This window comes from Ranitomeya imitator, chromosome 4 (assembly GCF_032444005.1).
Source record: "Ranitomeya imitator isolate aRanImi1 chromosome 4, aRanImi1.pri, whole genome shotgun sequence".
NCBI lineage: Eukaryota > Metazoa > Chordata > Amphibia > Anura > Dendrobatidae > Ranitomeya > Ranitomeya imitator.
Window position 1 is genome coordinate 139437253 of NC_091285.1, and position 19405 is coordinate 139456657.

Genomic DNA, 19405 nt, shown 5'->3' on the forward strand with positions numbered 1-19405 from the left:
TCTGCTGTCTACCAAAAAATCCTGAAGGGGAATGTCTGGCCATCTGTTCGTGACCTCAAGCTGTAGCACACGTGGGTTATGCATCAGGACAATGATCCAAAACACACCAGCAAGTCCTCCTTTGAAAAGCTTAAGAAAAACAAAATTAAGACTTTGAAGTGGCCTAGTCAAAGTCCTGACCTTAATCAGATTGCGATACTGTGGCATGACTTTAAAAAGTTGCTGAAGTACAACAATTCTGCAAAGATGAGTGGGCCAATATTCCTCCTGAGCGTTGTAAAAGACTGATTACCAGTTATTGCAAACGCTTAATTGCAGTTGTTGCTGCTAAGGGTAGTGCAACCAGTTATTAGGTTTAGGGGGCAATCACTTTTTCACACAGGGCCCTGTAGATTTGCATTTCATTTTCCCTTAATAATAAAGACCTTCATTTAAAAACTGCATTTTGTGTTTACTTGTGTTATCTTTGTCTTTGCACCGTAGCATGATACAATGGCCAATATGTGCATATTTATTTATGATTTAGTCATATAGTATTGTGGGGAGAAAGGAAAAAAAAATGATCTTCATCAAAATGACGCCGGTGCCTGCACCATCTTGATGGAGCCATTTTTTTCCTTTAGCAAAATGATGCTGGCGGTGCCTTCACATTCTCATCAGATGCATTAGATGCTACTGTTCAGGCGCAGCTGAGGGCGCCATTTTGATGAATGTCACTTTTTTTTTTCCACACAGTGATATTCCGACCTTATGTAATCTAGGGGGCAGGTCAGTGAGGGATTAGTAACCTGTCAACAGTCTGCATTATGACTACCTAAGCAGAGCACCATGAAGACCCCCCACAGGCCCCCCGGAGCACGAGCATATCATTAACTCATAACTGAAAATAGAGATTACACAACAACCACAAGACGGATTTCGTCACCCAGGTATCACTGTAATCAGTATAATGGTGCCGACCTGACACTGTCTGTAGGTTACTGTGCACAATCCTGCTGACAGGTTCCCTTTAAATGTGACAAACATGCAAAAGAATAAGAGATCAGGAAGGGGCAAAAACGTATTCACACAACTGTATATACCTATATATTGCTCATTGAACATTTCTTGCTGAAATAAATAATTAATAAAACCAACTTAGGAGGCAGCATGGTATTTTCCTGTTTTGCCTCACCCAATTCCGAGGATTTCAGCATTTTTTCCGTGGCGTTGACTGTGTGAGGTCTACATTCCAGTTTATTATTTTTTTATATATTTTGTTTCATATAATCCGACTTTAATAGATTTTAACATTGAAATGTTAAACAACATAACATGTTTTGATGTCATTACTTTATGGTACTTTTGAAAACACTTTAAATGTCATGACATCTTAATTTTGTATAGCTTCTTGCAATCGTTTCTAAATACCAAATAAATATTTTTTTTTATCTGCATTCTGATTTTTATCCAGTAAAAACAGTTTTTTGTTTACGTCAGTAAATCATGTATAATTGTATTGGTTGTCCCATGGATACAATGTACGGTATTTATTCTATTAAATAACGTTTCTCCTTGCGGAGAGTGACATGTTAAGCATGTCGAGATGAGGAGACTTAAAGCCGCAATGCTCCTCTGGGAAATATGCAAATTGTCTCTTCAGAGAGGACGAGGACTAATAACATTAGATGCTCTGAGAGGCAATAACATGAGCACCAAGGGGTGCAATAACAAGTATGCAACTGCAACATCAAGACACAAGAGAATTGTTTAAACGGATTTAATAAACAAAATGTGTTATAGTTTGCCTGATCTTATCAGAATGATTAATTATTTAATAATATTATTTAATCATGGTACAACCCCTGTAGAGCATTCTTATTTTCATCTTTTATTACATTGTATTTGGCATTTTTACGTTGTCACACTAGATGCTATTATATTTGTTATTAGGTATTTATTGTATATGCGTATAAATCAATGTATAAGGAAGACCTGAGAGTCCAGGATGTCACTATAAGTCCAGGTTCACATGAGCGTATTTCATGGTCCATACACAGACTGCAATGCTTGGACTGACCGTATGTAGTCAGATTGTGAAATAAGCTCATGTGCACCCGGCCTAAAAGCATCAGCAATTTCAATTGACAGGGCTGATGTGGAGACCAAGGGATACACTCAGCAGTGAAGAGTCCATTTAGACAAACTGATAATTGAGAATAGGTGTTTCTAGGAACTTCTAAATGGGTCCGTAGCCATCCGACAATTGAGCAGGTGATCACCTTGATTTTAAAGCTAGTTTGGAAATCATCTCATTCACTTGTGGATTGTTTCATGGCCTGCTTAGAGCTCGTGCAGATGTCAGTGGATCTCTGTCTGATCATGGACTACTCCAATGCACGGACTGGCTGTGGTCTCCCGGCAGGAGCATGACCACTTCATATACTTCTTTGAGGCAGTCACACTTGGGTCAGTAGGCCCATTGCCAATCCGTGCATTGTTATCCGACCAAGAGACGACTGCATGAGGCCTCAGACAGGCCGATATTTGGAAACGAGTTCTCCTGCAAATGCTTGTTGCCCAATTAGTATCTCCTCTAAATGGGCCTTTATCTTGCTGATCAGGTGATCGCCAGAATTATGGTGGTAGGAAGTCTAGACCCAGTAAAAGGCTAAGCTAAACTTACGTAACTTAATAGATATTATTGTAAATAATTCTCATGTCTAAAAGTAACCGGTCCAAATTCTATTACAGCTGACTCCAGCGGGTAAAGCTGAGCTGGCTGGAGTGAATGTCGGGGACTGGTTGCTTCAGATTGACGGTGAGAGCACCTCAAATATGACCCACATTGAAGCCCAGAACAAGATCCGAGCCTGCAGCAATAATCTTGGCCTGGCTCTGAGCAGGTAAGAAATGGAGCTCCTCAGCTCACCCCTAGCCATAATCATAGGAGGTACATGCTGGGTCTATCAGGTGTAAAAAGTCAGAGGCCTACTTAGTGTAGATATCATTGTATGTCTACTTACAATTCACTCGGTAAGCTATCATGTTATTTTTGTAGCTGTAGCATCCAGATATATACAGTGCCTTGAAAAAGTATTCATACCCCATGAACTTTTCCACATTTTTTCATGTTACAACCACAAATGTAAATGTATTTTACTGGGGGATTTTATGTGACATACCAACGCAAAGTAGCAAGAATATGTAAGAGCAAAGTACATTATACATGGATTTCTAATTTCCATTTGTATTCAGCCCCCTGTAGTCTCATACCCCTAAATAAAATTCTGAGTGACCAATTGTCTATAGGTCTATAGAAGTCACATAGTTAGTAAATAGAGTCCACCTATGTGTAATTTCTTCTATGTTTAACTACAGCTGTTCTCTGAAGGCCTCAGAGGTTTGTGTGAGAACATTAGGGATCAAACAGCATCATGAAAACCAAAGAAGACAGTAGGCCAGAGATAAAGGTGGAGAAGAGTAAAGCAGGGTTAGGTTATATTAAAACAAAATAGTCCAAACTCTGAACATCTAGCAGAGCACTGTTCAATTCATAATCCAAAAAATGGAAACTGAACATATAGCAGAGCACTGTTCAATTCATAATCCAAAAAATTGAAAGAGTGTGGCACAACTGCAAACCTATGAAGGATTGGCCTTCCATCTAAATTGACATCCTAAGCAAGGAGAGCACTAATTATAGAAGCAGCCAAAATGCCCATGCTCACTCTGGAGGAGCTGCAGAGATCCACAGCTCAGGTAGGAGAATCTGTCCACAGGACAACTATTAGTCATAGACTCCACAAATCTGGCCTTTATGGAAGAGTGGCAAGAAGGAAGCCATTTTTGAAAGGAATCCATAAGAAGTGTAGTTTGCAAAGAACTAGGTAGGGGACACAACTAGCATGTGGAAGAGGGTGCGTTGATCAGAATGTTTCAGGCTAAATGCAAAACGCTATGTATAGCAGAAAACTAACTGCACTTCACTATGAAAACGCCATCCCCACAGTCAGACATGGTGGTGGCAGCATCATGTTGTAGATAGGCTTTTCTTCAGCATGGAGGCTGGTCAGAGTTGATGTATGGGACTAAATACAAGGCAATCTGGAGGAAAAACTATTAGTCTACAATAGACTGGAGACCGGGGTGTAGGTTCAGTTTCAAGCAGGACAACGACCCTAAACATACTGCCAGAGCTACAATGAAATGATTCAGAACAAAGCATTTTCATGGGTTTAAGTGGCCCAGTCAAAGTCCAGACCTAAATTCCATTGAGAATCTGTGGCAAGATTTGAAAATTGCTGTCCACAGACGTCTCCATCCAATCTAACAGCTAGAGCTAGTCTGCAAGGAAGAATGCCCAAAAATGTCATCCTTTAGATGTGCAAAGTTGGTAGAGACATTCCCCAAAAGACTTGCAGCAGTAATTGCTGCCAAGGTGGTCTTACAAAGTATGGACTCTGGGGGCTGTATATAAATGCATGTCACAGTTTTCAGATTTACATTTTTACAATATTTAGAAAGCCACGTGTCATTTCCTCTTACACTTCACAAGTACTTTATACTTTGTTCATATATCTTATGACATAAAATCAAAATAAAATACATTTTATTATAGTTTGTGGCTGTGTGTGTAATATATATATATATATATGATGCTTTCCTGAAACAGAAAGTACTTGCAAGCAGCATAATACAAAGAATAGCAGGTTTACCCAGAATCCTTTGCAGTAGGCGGAGCTATGAAAATCATCTCTTTCCACCCAAGTCTAATCCACAGCGCTTGGAACCGCCAAGCGTGCAATGCTGCGGATTAGTTTCTAAATTTACACAGCCAACCAATTCCTACCTGTGGACACGTATTTCGGGCTTTAGGTCTTCATCAGCACAGGGCTGGAATTGGTTGGCTGTATGGAGTGGGGCTCGGTGAGCAAGCGATACATATATACATATATAGGGTCTCTCCCTAAGGTGGCTAGCATATATGTGTATATATATATATATATATATATATATATATATACTGACAGTAAAAAAATGTAAAATGACACCTTTGTTTTTCTCTCTTTAGATTCTCCATGGGACTGAGTAGTCAGCCAAAGGTAAATGTCTTACATCAGTACATAAGAATATGAATGGTGTGTGGGTGTTGTCTGTATGACTGTGAGAAGGTGGGGAACCGTCTAGTTATTTTTAACAACTTGTACTTGATCTTTTTTTCATCTATTCTCGCTTTCTTCGTTTGACTGGAAATTCGATGTATCTGCTTTAATCTTCTAATCTAAGCAATAACATTTTCCACCATTGCACTTGGAGCCGGTCTCCTTCCTTGCCACCAACCTCCCGATCCCCTCTCTCATCGCACAGTGCCTGCTTTCTCTCTTCTCCCGCCTTCCTGGAGATGTCTGTGCCCCGCAGGGTAAACAGGGGCTGTCATATTCTAAGCGGCAGGAATCTGGTGATCTCATGGGAACGTGTTACTTGAGGAAGATGAATTATCACTTCCATGTAACTGTGCCATCACTTAGCCCTAACCTAGTTTGTGAGTGCTATTACAAGTAGAGATAGAGAAACAGATTTCAAGGCTTTCACAAAGAGTGCTCTACTAAGAAGCCGGTGCGTCATTATGTCTGATAGAAATAACACATTGATTGGTACATATATATGTATTGTATATAATCATTCCAAGCATTCATAGCTGCACCACATCACCCAATCAAGCAGCAATATGCTTCTGTTCTGTTCTGAGTCATTGGTGTTAAAGCATTTATGTGTGGGTGCAATTATCATCCATACATAATGATTAATGGGGAAAAAAACAGTGCTTCTAAATGCCACTTAAAGGAAATGTGTCATCAAAAAATCACCTGTTCTTTTATATCAGGTTGTTGTGCTAAATGGATAAAACTTTCCTGTTCTTGGACACAATTTAAAGGAAAGCTCCTATTTTCTTGCTTACTCAATTGAGAATAGCTATTTTTTTTAGCAGTGACCTAGTATTTATATTTCTTCATATGCATATAGTGGGTTTTTCTAAATTTCCGTAATTTTGTACAAGCACTTTTTTTGGTGTTTTGGAGGAAAAAAAATGTTTGTAAAAAACACCTTATTCTTAGCATGCTGCTTATTAATGAAAACCCAACTAGTCCCAAAAATTGCCACTAAACCACCACAGGCCAGGCACCATATAGGTGGACTAAATGACATTTTCCCATCTCAGTTGTTTATTTTCATTGGGTAAAGGGAGAATAATACCCAAAATACTCAAAATGTACAAAATATATTTATGACATATCCCCCAAATGTTTTTGTGGCCAATCTATTTTTTTGCAATGACAGTCGTTATCCTTGCATCCATGGAGTCTTGTCAGTTTCTTAATCTGTTGACAATCCACTATTTGGTGAGCACTGACCACAACCAACCAAACACTGTGCGGAGAGGCGACTGCACCGACCACAACTGACCACTGTGTGGAGAGGCGACCTCACCAACCACAACCAACCAAACACTGTGCGGAGAGGTGACTGCACCGACCACAACCGACCAAGCACTGTGCAGAGAGGCGACTGCACCGACCACAGCCGACCAAACACTGCGGAGAGGCGACCTCACCGACCACAACCAACCACTGTGTGGAGAGGCGACCTCACCGACCACAACCAACCACTGTGTGGAGAGGCGACCTCACCAACCACAACCAACCAAACACTGTGCGGAGAGGTGACTGCACTGACCACAACCGACCAAGCACTGTGCAGAGAGGAAACTGCACCGACCACAGCCGACCAAACACTGTGCAGAGAGTCGACTGCACCGACCACAACCGACCAAACACTGTGCGGAGAGGCGAATGTACCACCACAACCAACCAAACACTGTGCAGAAAGGCGACTGTTCTCCATCACTGTCAATCTCCAGTTTAATAAGGGCCCACAAGTTCTCAATGTGAGGAAGTGGCCAAGTCATTATTCCATCATCATTAAGGCCTTTATTGGCTAGCCAGGCAGTGAAGACTTCGATGCACACGATGGAGCATGTCCTGCAAAAAAAAATCGGTTTTCTTGAAAGATGCAGATGTTATCTTATACCACCGCTTGAAGAAAGTGTCTTCTAACAACTGGTTAGTAAATGACTTTCTCTGTCTCCTCCGCACCTGTGATTCTGTCATGCGAGAGAATCGGATCACACTAAGGGTACCGTCACACAGTGGCATTTTGATCGCTACGACGGCACGATCCGTGACGCTCCAGCATCGTAACAATATCGCTCCAGCGTCGTAGACTGCTGTCACACTTTGCAATGTACGACGCTGGAGCGATAATTTCATGACGTATGTGCGATGTAGAAGCCGTTGGTTACTATGCGCACATCGTATACAATATCGTGCACACCTTTGTTACACCATGCGATCATGCCGCCACAGCGGGACACTAGACGACGAAAGAAAGTTTCAAACGATCTGCTACGACGTACGATTCTCAGCGGGGTCCCTGATCGCAGGAGCGTGTCAGACACAGCGAGATCGCTGGAACGTCACGGATATATCGCTGGAACGTCACAAATCGTGCCGTCGTAGCGATCAAAATGCCACTGTGTGACGGTACCCTAAGATGACACTCGGCTCTGTGAGAGTTTGAGCCAAGTGTCATTCGCATAATCGGCATAATTGACTCACATGAGAGAATCAACAGCCATGTGTCCGCGGCCTAATAATTCTGCACACCTTGATAAAGGCCACACTGACTCGTTACATAAATAACACATCACCTGATCTGCCTCATCCAATAAGCATTCATGTTTATAAAGCCTAAGGTTGGAAAATATGCATAAAACTTATAAAATATGGTAGTCAAAATACTAACTTAATATGGATAGCTGTCTGGCAAACTATTATATGGCCAACAGCAATTCATCTAGACTCCTCCATGTTTCTGCACTCTCAGCTTGACTGAGCATACATATATTTTCAGTGGGCAAGGTATAAAACCTACTGCCAGGCTGCTCATGTAGGGACTTGTTTCCACTCGCAGAAACAAAGGATCAGGAGTGTTGAAACTCACCATGCCCATGGTAATTCTCATTTCCCAGATATCTTTTGTCCAGGCATAATCTGGGCACCCTTTTCACTTCATATAGGTTGTTCCTGATGATAGTTGTGGGTTCGCCCTATTTTCACTTAATGTTCATCATTACCTTTCATCTGGCATTTGTTACCGATGCAGATAGAATCTTACTAGACCAAAGGCAAAAGATCGCATGTGCAGATAGCCAGTGTTAGGCTGGAGTCAGGCTAGCAATTTTAAAATTGGTCCAATTTTGTTCCTGCAAAGTCGGACAAGTGTAATGTAAGTGTCATGCGTTTTTCATGCGAGCACAATCCGATTTTTTTTTTTTTTTAACACCCAGCATCTGATCTGTCACGTCCCCTGCCTTCAGCTTCCCGCACTGACTGTGAGCGCCGGCCGTAAAGCACAGCGGTGACGTCACCGCTGTGCTCTGCTTTACGGCCGGCCGGCGCTGACACAGTCAGTGCGGGAAGATGACGGCGGGGGACGTGACACCGGAATGTGAGTATGTAGTGTTTTTTTTTTTTTACATTTACAATGGTAACCAGGGTAAACATCGGGTTACTAAGCGCGGCCCTGCGCTTAGTAACCCGATGTTTACCCTGGTTACCCGGGGACTTCGGCATCGTTGGTCGCTGGAGAGCTGTCTGTGTGACAGCTCTCCAGCGACCACACAACGACTTACCAACGATCACGGCCAGGTCGTATCGCTGGTCGTGATCGTTGGTAAATCGTTTAGCGTAACGGTACCTTAACTGTGCATGCATTTAATTAATAAAAGATTATTTATCTGAAAAACATGGCGTGGGCTCCCGCGTAATTTTCTTAACAAGAAGAGGGAAAGCCATTGCTGGGGGCAGATGTTTATAGCCTGGGAAGGCGGTAATACCCATGGAGCTTCCCAGGTTATTAATATCAGCTCACAGCTGTATACTTAGCCTTTACTGGCTATTAAAATGGGGAACCCCAAAAAAATGACATAGGGTACCCCTATAATTAAAAACCAGCAGAGGCTAGGCAGACAGCTGCGGCCTGATATTAACAGCCTACGTAGGGGCAATGGATATTGCACCCCCCAGCTCTCAGCCACGCCAGAAAAGACGCTTCTATAAGATGTGCCAATTCCCAAGCCATTTTTCTTCAGAAAAAAAATTGTTTAATAATTAAATACATGTAGTCTACTTTCACATTTCCGTCTTTCCTCTGCCGTCGCAATACGTCGATTTTTGAAAATGCAGGCTCCAGCAAAAAAATTTGCAGGATCCTGCATTTTCCCATAGACTTGTATTAGCGACGTATGCACTCACGTTTTGTCCGCCGGGCACTGGATCCTGCGAAATGTGACGGCCCGTCTTTTGCAAAAAACGTTCAAGGGAGCGTTTTTCTGTACGTTGTATCCAGTGCTCTGACTGCGCATGCCCAGCAGGAAATCTCGCACTCACTCTCTTTCCTCCAAGGGACTACAGACAGAAATGTGAAACGACAAACTTCCGTTGGTACGTCGCGCCGCCACTTTGTGACGGGTGAGTACTGACGCAAATGTGAAAGTAGCCTAAGCAGAACACGCGCTGTACTAATTGTATATGCCACTGACATCTTTATATATACCTTTTTCTATGTGCATATATCCTATCTATTCTTTCCTGTGGGATCCAGCAGTGATTTTACTGTACACGACAGATGAATTGCCGGCTTTTCTTCTGTCTGTCTAATATACAGTATAATATATATAACGTGTCACTGACATTTATATATCTACCTGTCCTATGTGTATATACTGTCTCTATTCTATTCTAACCTGTCACTCTGTGATTAAACTGTACACGACTGCTGAATTGCCGAATTGCGTTTTTTTTTTTCCCTCGCACTCATTGATTTCTATTGCCAAATGTGATTCGATTTCCGATTACAATCGCATCATGCTGCTATTTTTTTCCAGTATGATCGTGATCCGATCCGAGCTGGGAAAAAACAGCAGATGAACACACCATGATAGAATTACATTGGTCAGAATGTAATTACATTTTTAATTGGATTGCGTTCGTCCGATTTCATCGCAAGTGAGAATGAGCCCTTAAGGTACCTTCAGACATAATGATTTCGTTAACGATATCGTTGCAACGTCACGCTTTTTGTGACTTAGCAACGATCCCGCTAACGATCTCGTTATGTGTGACAGCGACCAACGATCAGGCCCCTGCTGGGAGATCGTTGGTCGCTGGGGAATGATCAGGACCTTTTTTTGGTCGCTGATCACCCGCTGTTATCGCTGGATCGGCGTGTGTGACGCCGATCCAGCGATGTGTTCACTTGTAACCAGGGTAAATATCGGGTTACTAAGCGCGGCCCTGCACTTAGTAACCCGATGTTTACCCTGGTTACCCGGGGACTTCGGCATCGTTGAAGACAGTTTCAACGATGCCGAAGTCGTTCCCCTGATCGTTGGTCGCTGGAGAGGGCTGTCTGTGTGACCGCTCCCCAGCGACCACACAACGACTTACCAACGATCACGGCCAGGTCGTATCGCTGGTCGTGATTGCTGGTAAGTCGTTTAGTGTAACGGTACCTTTAGGATGCATTTGCTTATTCAGCAGCACATTGTCCTGTGTAAACAGAACATGTGCTGCCTAAAACAATGATGTTCTATGCACACAGAACATCTTTCTGTGTGAATGAGAAATGTTTTCGGCCTGTTTAAATATGTCAACACTTATTTTATACTGTACTATGCAAAGGTTTGACATTTCTGAAGTCTATTTCTTTTTAAAGATTTTATGCTCTTTTCATAAAAATACAATTATACAGGTAACTTTTTAACCTCAATCACTGTTACTGCACAAAATGGCGGACAAGACTGCTAAGCCCACGGCATTTCTAAAGTTTGACTCTGAGTTTAAAAAAATGGCTATAGAAACAGCTTTTTCGTGAAATAAGTCTTTTCAGTGAAGTGAAAGGCATTACATACATTATAATGGCAAAACATAAAGATTTGCTTTAATGGTCATGTAGTGAAGATAAATAGATGTAACCAGGGTAGAAAAAGGAGAAAATGCACATGAAAAATGAGAAAGCGATGCCTTGGTTTAGTAGCGTCCCTAAATAGTACTGGCCAAATAGCAATGTCATCTGCAGCAGTAAAAAAGGATGCCGACTGTACCGACCAAGTTGTAGAAAGAAAGCAGTAAAAAGATGACCGAATAACAGAATATGTGAGACATCGAACAAATGTAAGTGTGCTGGAGGAGTGCTTGATGTCGTTTGTTAAGGAGGTGTAAAATGTTTGACGTTTTGAGCAGGTTTGTGACAGAATTCCTGAGAAAATGTCTTAATGACTTGGGCCGATAGCGTCCCCGGAATAATAATGTAGTCAGCTCTTTACAATATTATCTTCTGTCGTCAGAGCCTGTCCGGTGCAAGTTTCCTCATTCAGAAGGACAAAGATATGTTTCTTAGCTCAGGATTTAATGTAGAACCAGAGCTCATGCAAATGGCCGTATTTTCTGTCAAAATATCAGATCGCACTCAGACTAATGTTATTCTATGGATCCGTGCACATGTCTAATTTTTTTGTTCAATGAAAAAATTGCTACACAATGGAGAAGATGGAGATTTTTTTTTCTCCATCTTCTCAACGGAGCCGAATTGGATCACACTGATCAGAGTTTGATTTGTATAATCAAGAAAACAAATCAAATGACCTTATATCTTAGTGATATTCTAGATACAATTTTTCTTTAATTTATACCTTTAAAACCATGAAAGACAACCAGAGTCATCAAGACAGACAACCGTGCTCTCTATGTATATAAACCCTATCACAGTAACCTAATAAACACTGCCTGTCAGCGGAGGTTGGCACCCTATAACAAAAAGCGAGATTGGCGCTCCCGCTCAACATCGGCTGTCCCTAAATCTCCTGGACTAGTGTCTCATTTGGGCCACCATATATACACAACAGGAAAAGATAGAAGGAGATAAGGGTTGTCATAAGCTGATATTGGCTGATTAACACCAAATCCAAGACTGTGACAGGGTGAGAGACACAGACAACAAAAAGTGCTCATATACAAAATTTGTATAATCAGCCCGATTTCTTTCAGATAAGAGAAACTGCGGTCGTCTGCACCTGCCCTTAGATGGGGTAATTACCGTGATGGTCTCCACAGTCATGTCCTCTCTTGCCTATGGGTTGAACTGTGTCAAGTTGGTCAGGCTACGATCAGTAATGCTAGCGTTCGGGACGCAGCGTATTTTCGATGGGTCTAAAACGCTGTACGGTCAGGGCGAGAAAAAGGTATTTTGGTGCCCAAGGCAAATGAAGCTGACATGATGGCACCTTCCCCCAACCCCAATGAACTCTCAGTACCCAAGTAAAGGACCATACAGAAACCACAGCACTGATAAGATGAAGTCAGTATCATCAAGTAAGCATTTACATCCAGGTACCTTATAGGTGATCTCATCTGAGTCTTTTCTTTCTTTTCATCTCCATCTTGTCCAGACGCCATAATGACTTTTCACATCCACAGCTCATCTCTCCAGATTCCCTCTTCTCCGGTCTTATGCAGCACATACCCACACGGTGCCCTTTAAAAATAACTGTTATTAAAATGCTCCTGAACTTAAACATATCTGTCCATATTATGACCTAAATAAGCCTCCTATAGTATATGGCCTCCACACTGTCCACCTTAACCCATTACTTGTCAAATTAGCAATTTTCATATATTTTTTTTTTTTTTAAATGACAGATTTTTAATGATTTGGGTCCTAATGAATCAGAAACATAATTTGTAAATTTTTTTCAAGTACAGATTTTTCAGAAAAGGGCGTCCCAATATTCAATTAAAAATGATAATGACATGATTTCCTATTTTGTAAACATTCATTTTACAAACACAACACAAAAATTGGACCTAATTATAAAAATTATAAAATCTTAGTTGCTAGAAGCTAAAGATTAGGCGTCCCAATAATAGGACATTGGTAGATAATGGGTTAATGATCTACACCCACCACACTGCCATTATCAGCTACAACCACTACACCATCCGCCCTTATGAACCACAGCTTATACCATGGGGGGTAATGTCTTCTGTCCTGGTATAGATGCCCCCCCATCATGGTATACATAGCTAACCATCCTGGTATGTATGGCCCACCATCCTGGTATATATCACCCCACATACTGATATCCTGTATATGGACCCCCATTCTGGTATATATGGCCATCCATCCTGATATATGTGGCTTACCATTCTGATGTATATGTGCTCCATCCTGGTATATATGGCTTCCCGGTCCCGATATATATGGCCCACCATCCTGGTATATATATCCCACATCCTAGTATGTATGGCCCCTACCATTCTGGTATATATGGGCCCACCATTATACCACACACATAAAAAAAAAAGATACCCACATTCCCCCTGCTACCTTGTAACACAGCTTGCTGTTCTGATGCCGGCAGCATGTAAGCGGCGCAGCGTGCGACGTCACTGCCATGTGCTCCCACACGCTGACGTCAGCTGCCGGAATATTCACTGCTCCCCACACCCTGGATTATCGGTGTGTAGAGCAGTAAATATTCATTCTCTTTAATAGCTGGCACACGTGATCGCTCAGCCTCTGAAGGAAGCCGGTGGCTGTGGCTAACATTGTGCCAGCTATTAAAGGAAATTAATATTTACTGCTCTCCATTCCCATAGTCCCACCCGTCCCTCAGCATCAGCTTCAGTGCAAAAAGGTGGGTGGGATTATGAGCGCAGGGAGCAGTGAATATTCATGTTCTTTAATAGCGGGCACAAGTGTTAGCAACCGGCTCTGCCTACTTTGATCCTGCTCCACCACCACTTCATCCTCCACAGCCACAACCAAACTATAGTATGCAAAATAGAGATACGGTATTTTTTTGTCCTCATTGTGCTCCCCCCTCAGGGAAGCAGGAGGTAGCCCCTTAGACAGGTGTCTGCCCCTCGTCCCAGCCCTGTGTACAGTAGAAGCATAGTGGATTGGATTAATTGAAATCTCATGCCCACTGTGCTTCTTTTTTATGCTGTATAAAAACTCCTGCAGTGTCTTCTGTGCCGCAGCATGTCAATTTCTCTTGCAGGTATGCTTAGATGTGTCAAAGATTCCAGCTGCCATCAAGCCCTGAATTTAGTAATGGAGAGGTGTCTACTAAACACCTCCATTACTAACATGGAAGTAAAAAAATAAAAGTACGCACACAGAAAAAAAAACACTATTGAATAAAGATTTCCCCTCGTTTATCACTTTATTAAAAAAAATCCAATGCAGTCCTGAAGTAATCCACCGAATCCAAAGTAGTCCAACTAAGGATATCTGAAAAACATAAAAATACAGAAATATAAACAATATACACTCCCTCATTCACTAATTTATTACCTAATATGGTTGTTTTTCAGGTATCCTTTTCAGGATTACTTTGGATTTGCTGGAGTACTTTAGACCTGCATGGGATTTTTTTCAATAAATTGGTGAATGAGGGATGGTGTGGGGGAGTCTTTATTCAAATAAATTGGGTTTTTTTTTCTGCGTGTGTTTTTATTATCTGGTTAGTAACGGGGGTGTCTGATAGACACCTCTCCATTACAAACACAAGGGCTTGATGCCAGCTGCGATTTTTGACAAATTACAGCTGACATCAACCCCAATTACCATTATCCCCATTGCTACCGTACCAGTGCAAACGGGAAGAGTGAGGCAAAGTGCCAGAATTGGCAAAAATAGAGTGGAACCCACATTATTTTATTTATTTCTTTATTAGGTTAATACATGTACAGTGAACTACACACAAGGCACTAATTCTATATCTCACAGATATATATCTGTCTATCTATCTATCTATATCTTTGCACATCTAATCAACATATCAAGGATAGACAAAACTGTATGCTGTCAAAGGGCATGCAAAAATGCAAATGAGGTGAGGTGCGGTGTTCATGCGGAAATTTAGCAGCGTAACACTACAAATTGAATGTTACCCTTAGCTAGAATACCTGACATCAGCAAAACTGCAGTGTAGGGTTCAGTGATGAACATGACATGATGACTGCCACACTGAAAATTAATGCATGACATATAGAGTAACTCATTTCTGCTACAAATAGTGATCTTGATGCACAGTAGCAAATCCAAACCTTTGCATGGTACTGTTATAAATAATGGCGCCTGTTCAATAAATCTGATCTCTCCATATTCGTTCTGCCTTGCAAAATATTAATCCTGTTGAATAATAGTACTACATTATATCTTCTGATGTTATTTACTTGCAGGGAATTCCTTATAGAGAAATTTAGTAAACTCTCTATTTGCTAAGAATGAGTGCCGTGCAGAACCAGTGATCACTAATCTATTGCATTTCGCCTGATGCTGATATGCACTGTGTCACACTATAGATATAGTGGCTTGTGTCGTTTCTGAAATTCAACTTTTTCTATAGTAACTCTGTAGAAGAATCTGTTCATGGTTCCACTGTGGAACAGAACTTTATTGAGGATGACACACCCTGCTAATTTAGGGCGGCTATGGGGCTTGCAGTTTCGAGGAGGCCCAGTCCACCTGGACAAGCACACAATTTCCTAAAGTGTGGGTGTAGAAGTGAACTAAGGTTGTGGTGTGGGTTCTGAATCCTTTTAGTGATTAGATCTGGGATCTGAATGAATTTTAGGGCCTGGCTTGTGGTCTGATAATTTAGGGGTATGAAAACTTAGGGGTTGTAGTCTTACGATTTAGGGGTATTACCAATTTAGGGGTCTGCTGTATTATGAATAAAGGGTCAAATATGGGGTCAGTATGAATTTTTGGGTATGGTTTGGACTGGAGTAACCACTGTTCAGCTCTTTGTGATGTTATTTCTACACTTGTAAGAGGACGGACTTGGCTGTTTAGTTGTATTTTTCTTTTTTAATGCAACTCGTTGAATGAGTTGTAAAGTTACACTGGAAATATGCTGTCAAAGTAATTTTACAGAATGAATCTTCATTTGTGTGTACATGATAAGCAACACAATTTCGGAAGGTTCTGTCTGTTAATTTGCCATTGACTCTGAGCTGGTGAGTGGAGACTTGCTACTCTGATAACTTCTATGCACAGCACTACACAGAGGTGGATTCCGGCTTTTCGTTGCTTAGTATGCACATAGACAGAAGTAGCAGCAGTTGAAGAAATGATAGAACAGAAGTGATCTGTCAGGATATGAATCCAGTCCTGGGGTGAGGCAAAAGACTTGTTGAAGAGCACAATCTTTCTGTGTCTCTCTCTGCCTGTTTTTTCACTTTGCTCCTCCCTCCTCCTCCTCTCTCCATTGAGTTTAATAGGAGGTGTAACTTGTCACTTCCTGACTTCGACCAAAATTGATTGTAGCTGTTTTTTTCAGAGTAGATGAAAAATTCCGGGTGTAGGGAGTGGAGGAGAAAGAAGCAAATTGTTACTTCATAAGATATTTGTAAAACTTTCTTATATTCACCTATAGTATTGAATTATGCAAGTTTTTTTTAAAGTACAGTTTACATTTAAGTTTCACATGGAACTAGTAAAGGTCATTGCTTGAGGGGGAACTTTCAAAAACTAGCAATGGAGGCCAATCTTGTTCTTTGAATGGAGTGGAGTTCAAGCATGCACATATCTGACCCAGTGACTATATGGGTCTTCCAGAGATCGTTGAGTACAGCGCTTGGATTAATCTGGAAGCCCCTACAGAAAGAATGAATGGAGTGAAGGTGTGCATGCTCCACTTTCACTCCATTCAGACCCAGTTGCTGAGAGCACAGCAGTTGGACCCCCAGCAGTCAGTAAGTTATCCCCATGCTATGGATAGCGGATTACTTACTTTCATGGTAAACTCACTTAACTTCACTGCTGGAGATCTGGTAGAAGCAGAGCTTGAACTTCGTGAATGGAGAAACATTTTATCCTGTGAATGCCAAGTGAATGCATGTGACCTCTGTTTTAATACGCATTTGGCTTTAATACGCATTATCTTCATTGCCATTTTACATTATTGTTACTGTCTCAATGTTATTGTGATATTTGATTGACATTACTTATTTTCTGCGTCAGTGGGGGACATTTATGAAAACGAATGGAAATGTGGAGGAGTTGCCTATAGCTGCCTACCACATTTTCTCCTTGAATTAGTTCAATAAATATCCCTATATAAGTCTTACCCTTTACTTATATGCATGAACTAATATTATATCTATACAAACTCTCTTTTAATAACATTTTCACTAATTGTTAAGGTGACAAACTTGTGTGGTGGGTTGGATGGGGCACCGATTGCTTAATATGGCTGCATGATGCCTGGTTTGTTCCCTTGTCTTCTCCCAAAGGGTGTGATTACAGCTGATAACCAAGGCGTGAAGTATAACTTTTCACCAAGTGCATCTCTCAACAAAACCGCCCGACCGTTTGGTGCTGGGACACCACCCCCAGACAACTCTCGGGCAGCTCAGGTTACCAAGCCAGTGACATACAACCCCCCTCCACCATCCTATACCACCAGTCCGACACCTCAGGCCCAGCAACAGAACGGGTATGTGAATGTCTTTGGCATATAAACCAACAGTGGTACCTTGCATTTATTGGTCAACAGAGTTGTCTGGGTTTATGGCGTCAATATGTGCAATGTCGGCTTGTAGCAACCAATCAGATTCTTATTCTTACTTATTCCATTTTCAGCACTACTAAGCTTCAATCTGATTGTTTGTTGGCAACTCTGACCATTCTTTTTTGCCTGTACAGTTTTCATGCATGAAGTAGATATGTTTGTTCAGGTATTTAAAGGGAACCTGTTACTTGAATTTTCCACCCTAAATCACCACCACCATGTTCTTCATCACTCTGCCTTTACAAGAATGCTATTGTGTAAAAACTTTCTGAGTAGGCACATTGTAAAAAACATAGTTATGATCTGGTTTGTGTAGTACGCGCCATGGGGCATCAATTAAATCCCGATAACTGTGATTACAGCCCAATAAGAGTATGGTTGTCACTCAGAGCAGATTTCTGGGGTTAAATGATAGGATGTAAATCCATTAATTGTAGAGAAGTGGAGAGACATGCAGGAGTCCCCATAATACGCCCAAAATAGGCTGTGACCAAGGTCCTGAATGGGCCACAACGTTGGCCTCTACTGCAAATATGGATATCGCAGATGATCTCCCAATAATTACATTTTCCTTAAAGGGGTATTCTCACCTCCAATATCCTAACCTAATATGTGGTAGGTGTAATAATAATAATAATAATATTGGCAAATACCTCCAATTAGAAATGTAGCATTGTTATTCTGATTCACTATGTCTTTTTTCCCCATGTGCAGACATTGCAGGACCTTTGGTATCCAAGGTTACAACCACTGATATAGTGACAGTTAGCTAGTTGCTATTAGTCGTAACCATGGATACCTAAGGTCCTGCAATGCCTGCACATGGGGAAAGAGACATAGAGAATCAGAAAAACTATACTACATTTCTGATTGGAGGTATTTGCTAATATTATTATTACTACTTCTGATACATATTGGATAGGTTTTTGGAGATGGGAAAACTCCTTTAAAGCATATTCCTAGGAATGGTGCCATCCAAATGACTACTCCCAGGTTTTGCGTGTGTCATGCATTGGATTACAACTTTGTTCTTTACACTAGGACTTTTTAAAAAGTTTATACAGTAGCATTCCAGTAAGGCAGTAAAAGAGGAAAATAACACGGTGGTGGCGATCTAGTGTCAGAAACCCAAGTGATAGGTCCGCTTTACTTACCTTAAAAGTAAACCTGTGCCCAGGGCAAGGTCTCTGTGCTGGAGCAGCTTTCGTATGACCCATGAATAGTGATCCGTGTATTTGCAGCAATCAAGAGAAGTAGAAGGATCTAACTGTGACCACATTTACCACTTTTTGCATTGTCAGGGCTAGACAGCAGCAATTTTCTTTGCCTCTGCCTGTTCATAATGATCTCCTGGCCTCCTATCACGTCTGATGTGATGTGCAGAGATGCTCATACATGATGGGCGGTAAGGTTGCTGAGCCCAGGGAGTACCCTGGAACCTGTGAGTGTAATAGAACCTGTGCACAATACATGCTTAGGTGTACGCTAGCTGCCTCAATGACAGATGTCAGGTTTGACGGAAGAGTACGACTGGACAAACCCATCAAATTGCACATTGATGTCCTTCTACCAGGGGGTTGTGTAGGGTGTGTGATCACAGAAACATGGCTGCTTTCTACCACCACGAGGGCCCTGGCAATGTCAAAAGAAGACCTAGAGGTCTGGAGGCCTCCTCGCAGCATGCTACAGCCATGATATGTGTAACGTGGTCTGTACTAA

At 41.6% G+C, this 19405-nt stretch overlaps 1 protein-coding gene across 2 annotated transcripts in view; it reads left to right on the plus strand.

The window, feature by feature from the left end:
* The window catches only part of PDLIM7 (PDZ and LIM domain 7), a 135426-nt gene that overhangs the window by 68133 nt on the left and 47888 nt on the right, over positions 1-19405 (plus strand). Inside the window, exons 3-5 of one of the 2 annotated variants that reach the window (XM_069763962.1) lie at positions 2734-2885; positions 5054-5084; positions 17409-17611. In XM_069763962.1, coding sequence (XP_069620063.1) covers positions 2734-2885; positions 5054-5084; positions 17409-17611 — 386 coding nt within the window. The remainder of the gene's footprint in view (positions 1-2733; positions 2886-5053; positions 5085-17408; positions 17612-19405) is intronic. The other variant, XM_069763963.1, reaches the window with a different exon arrangement.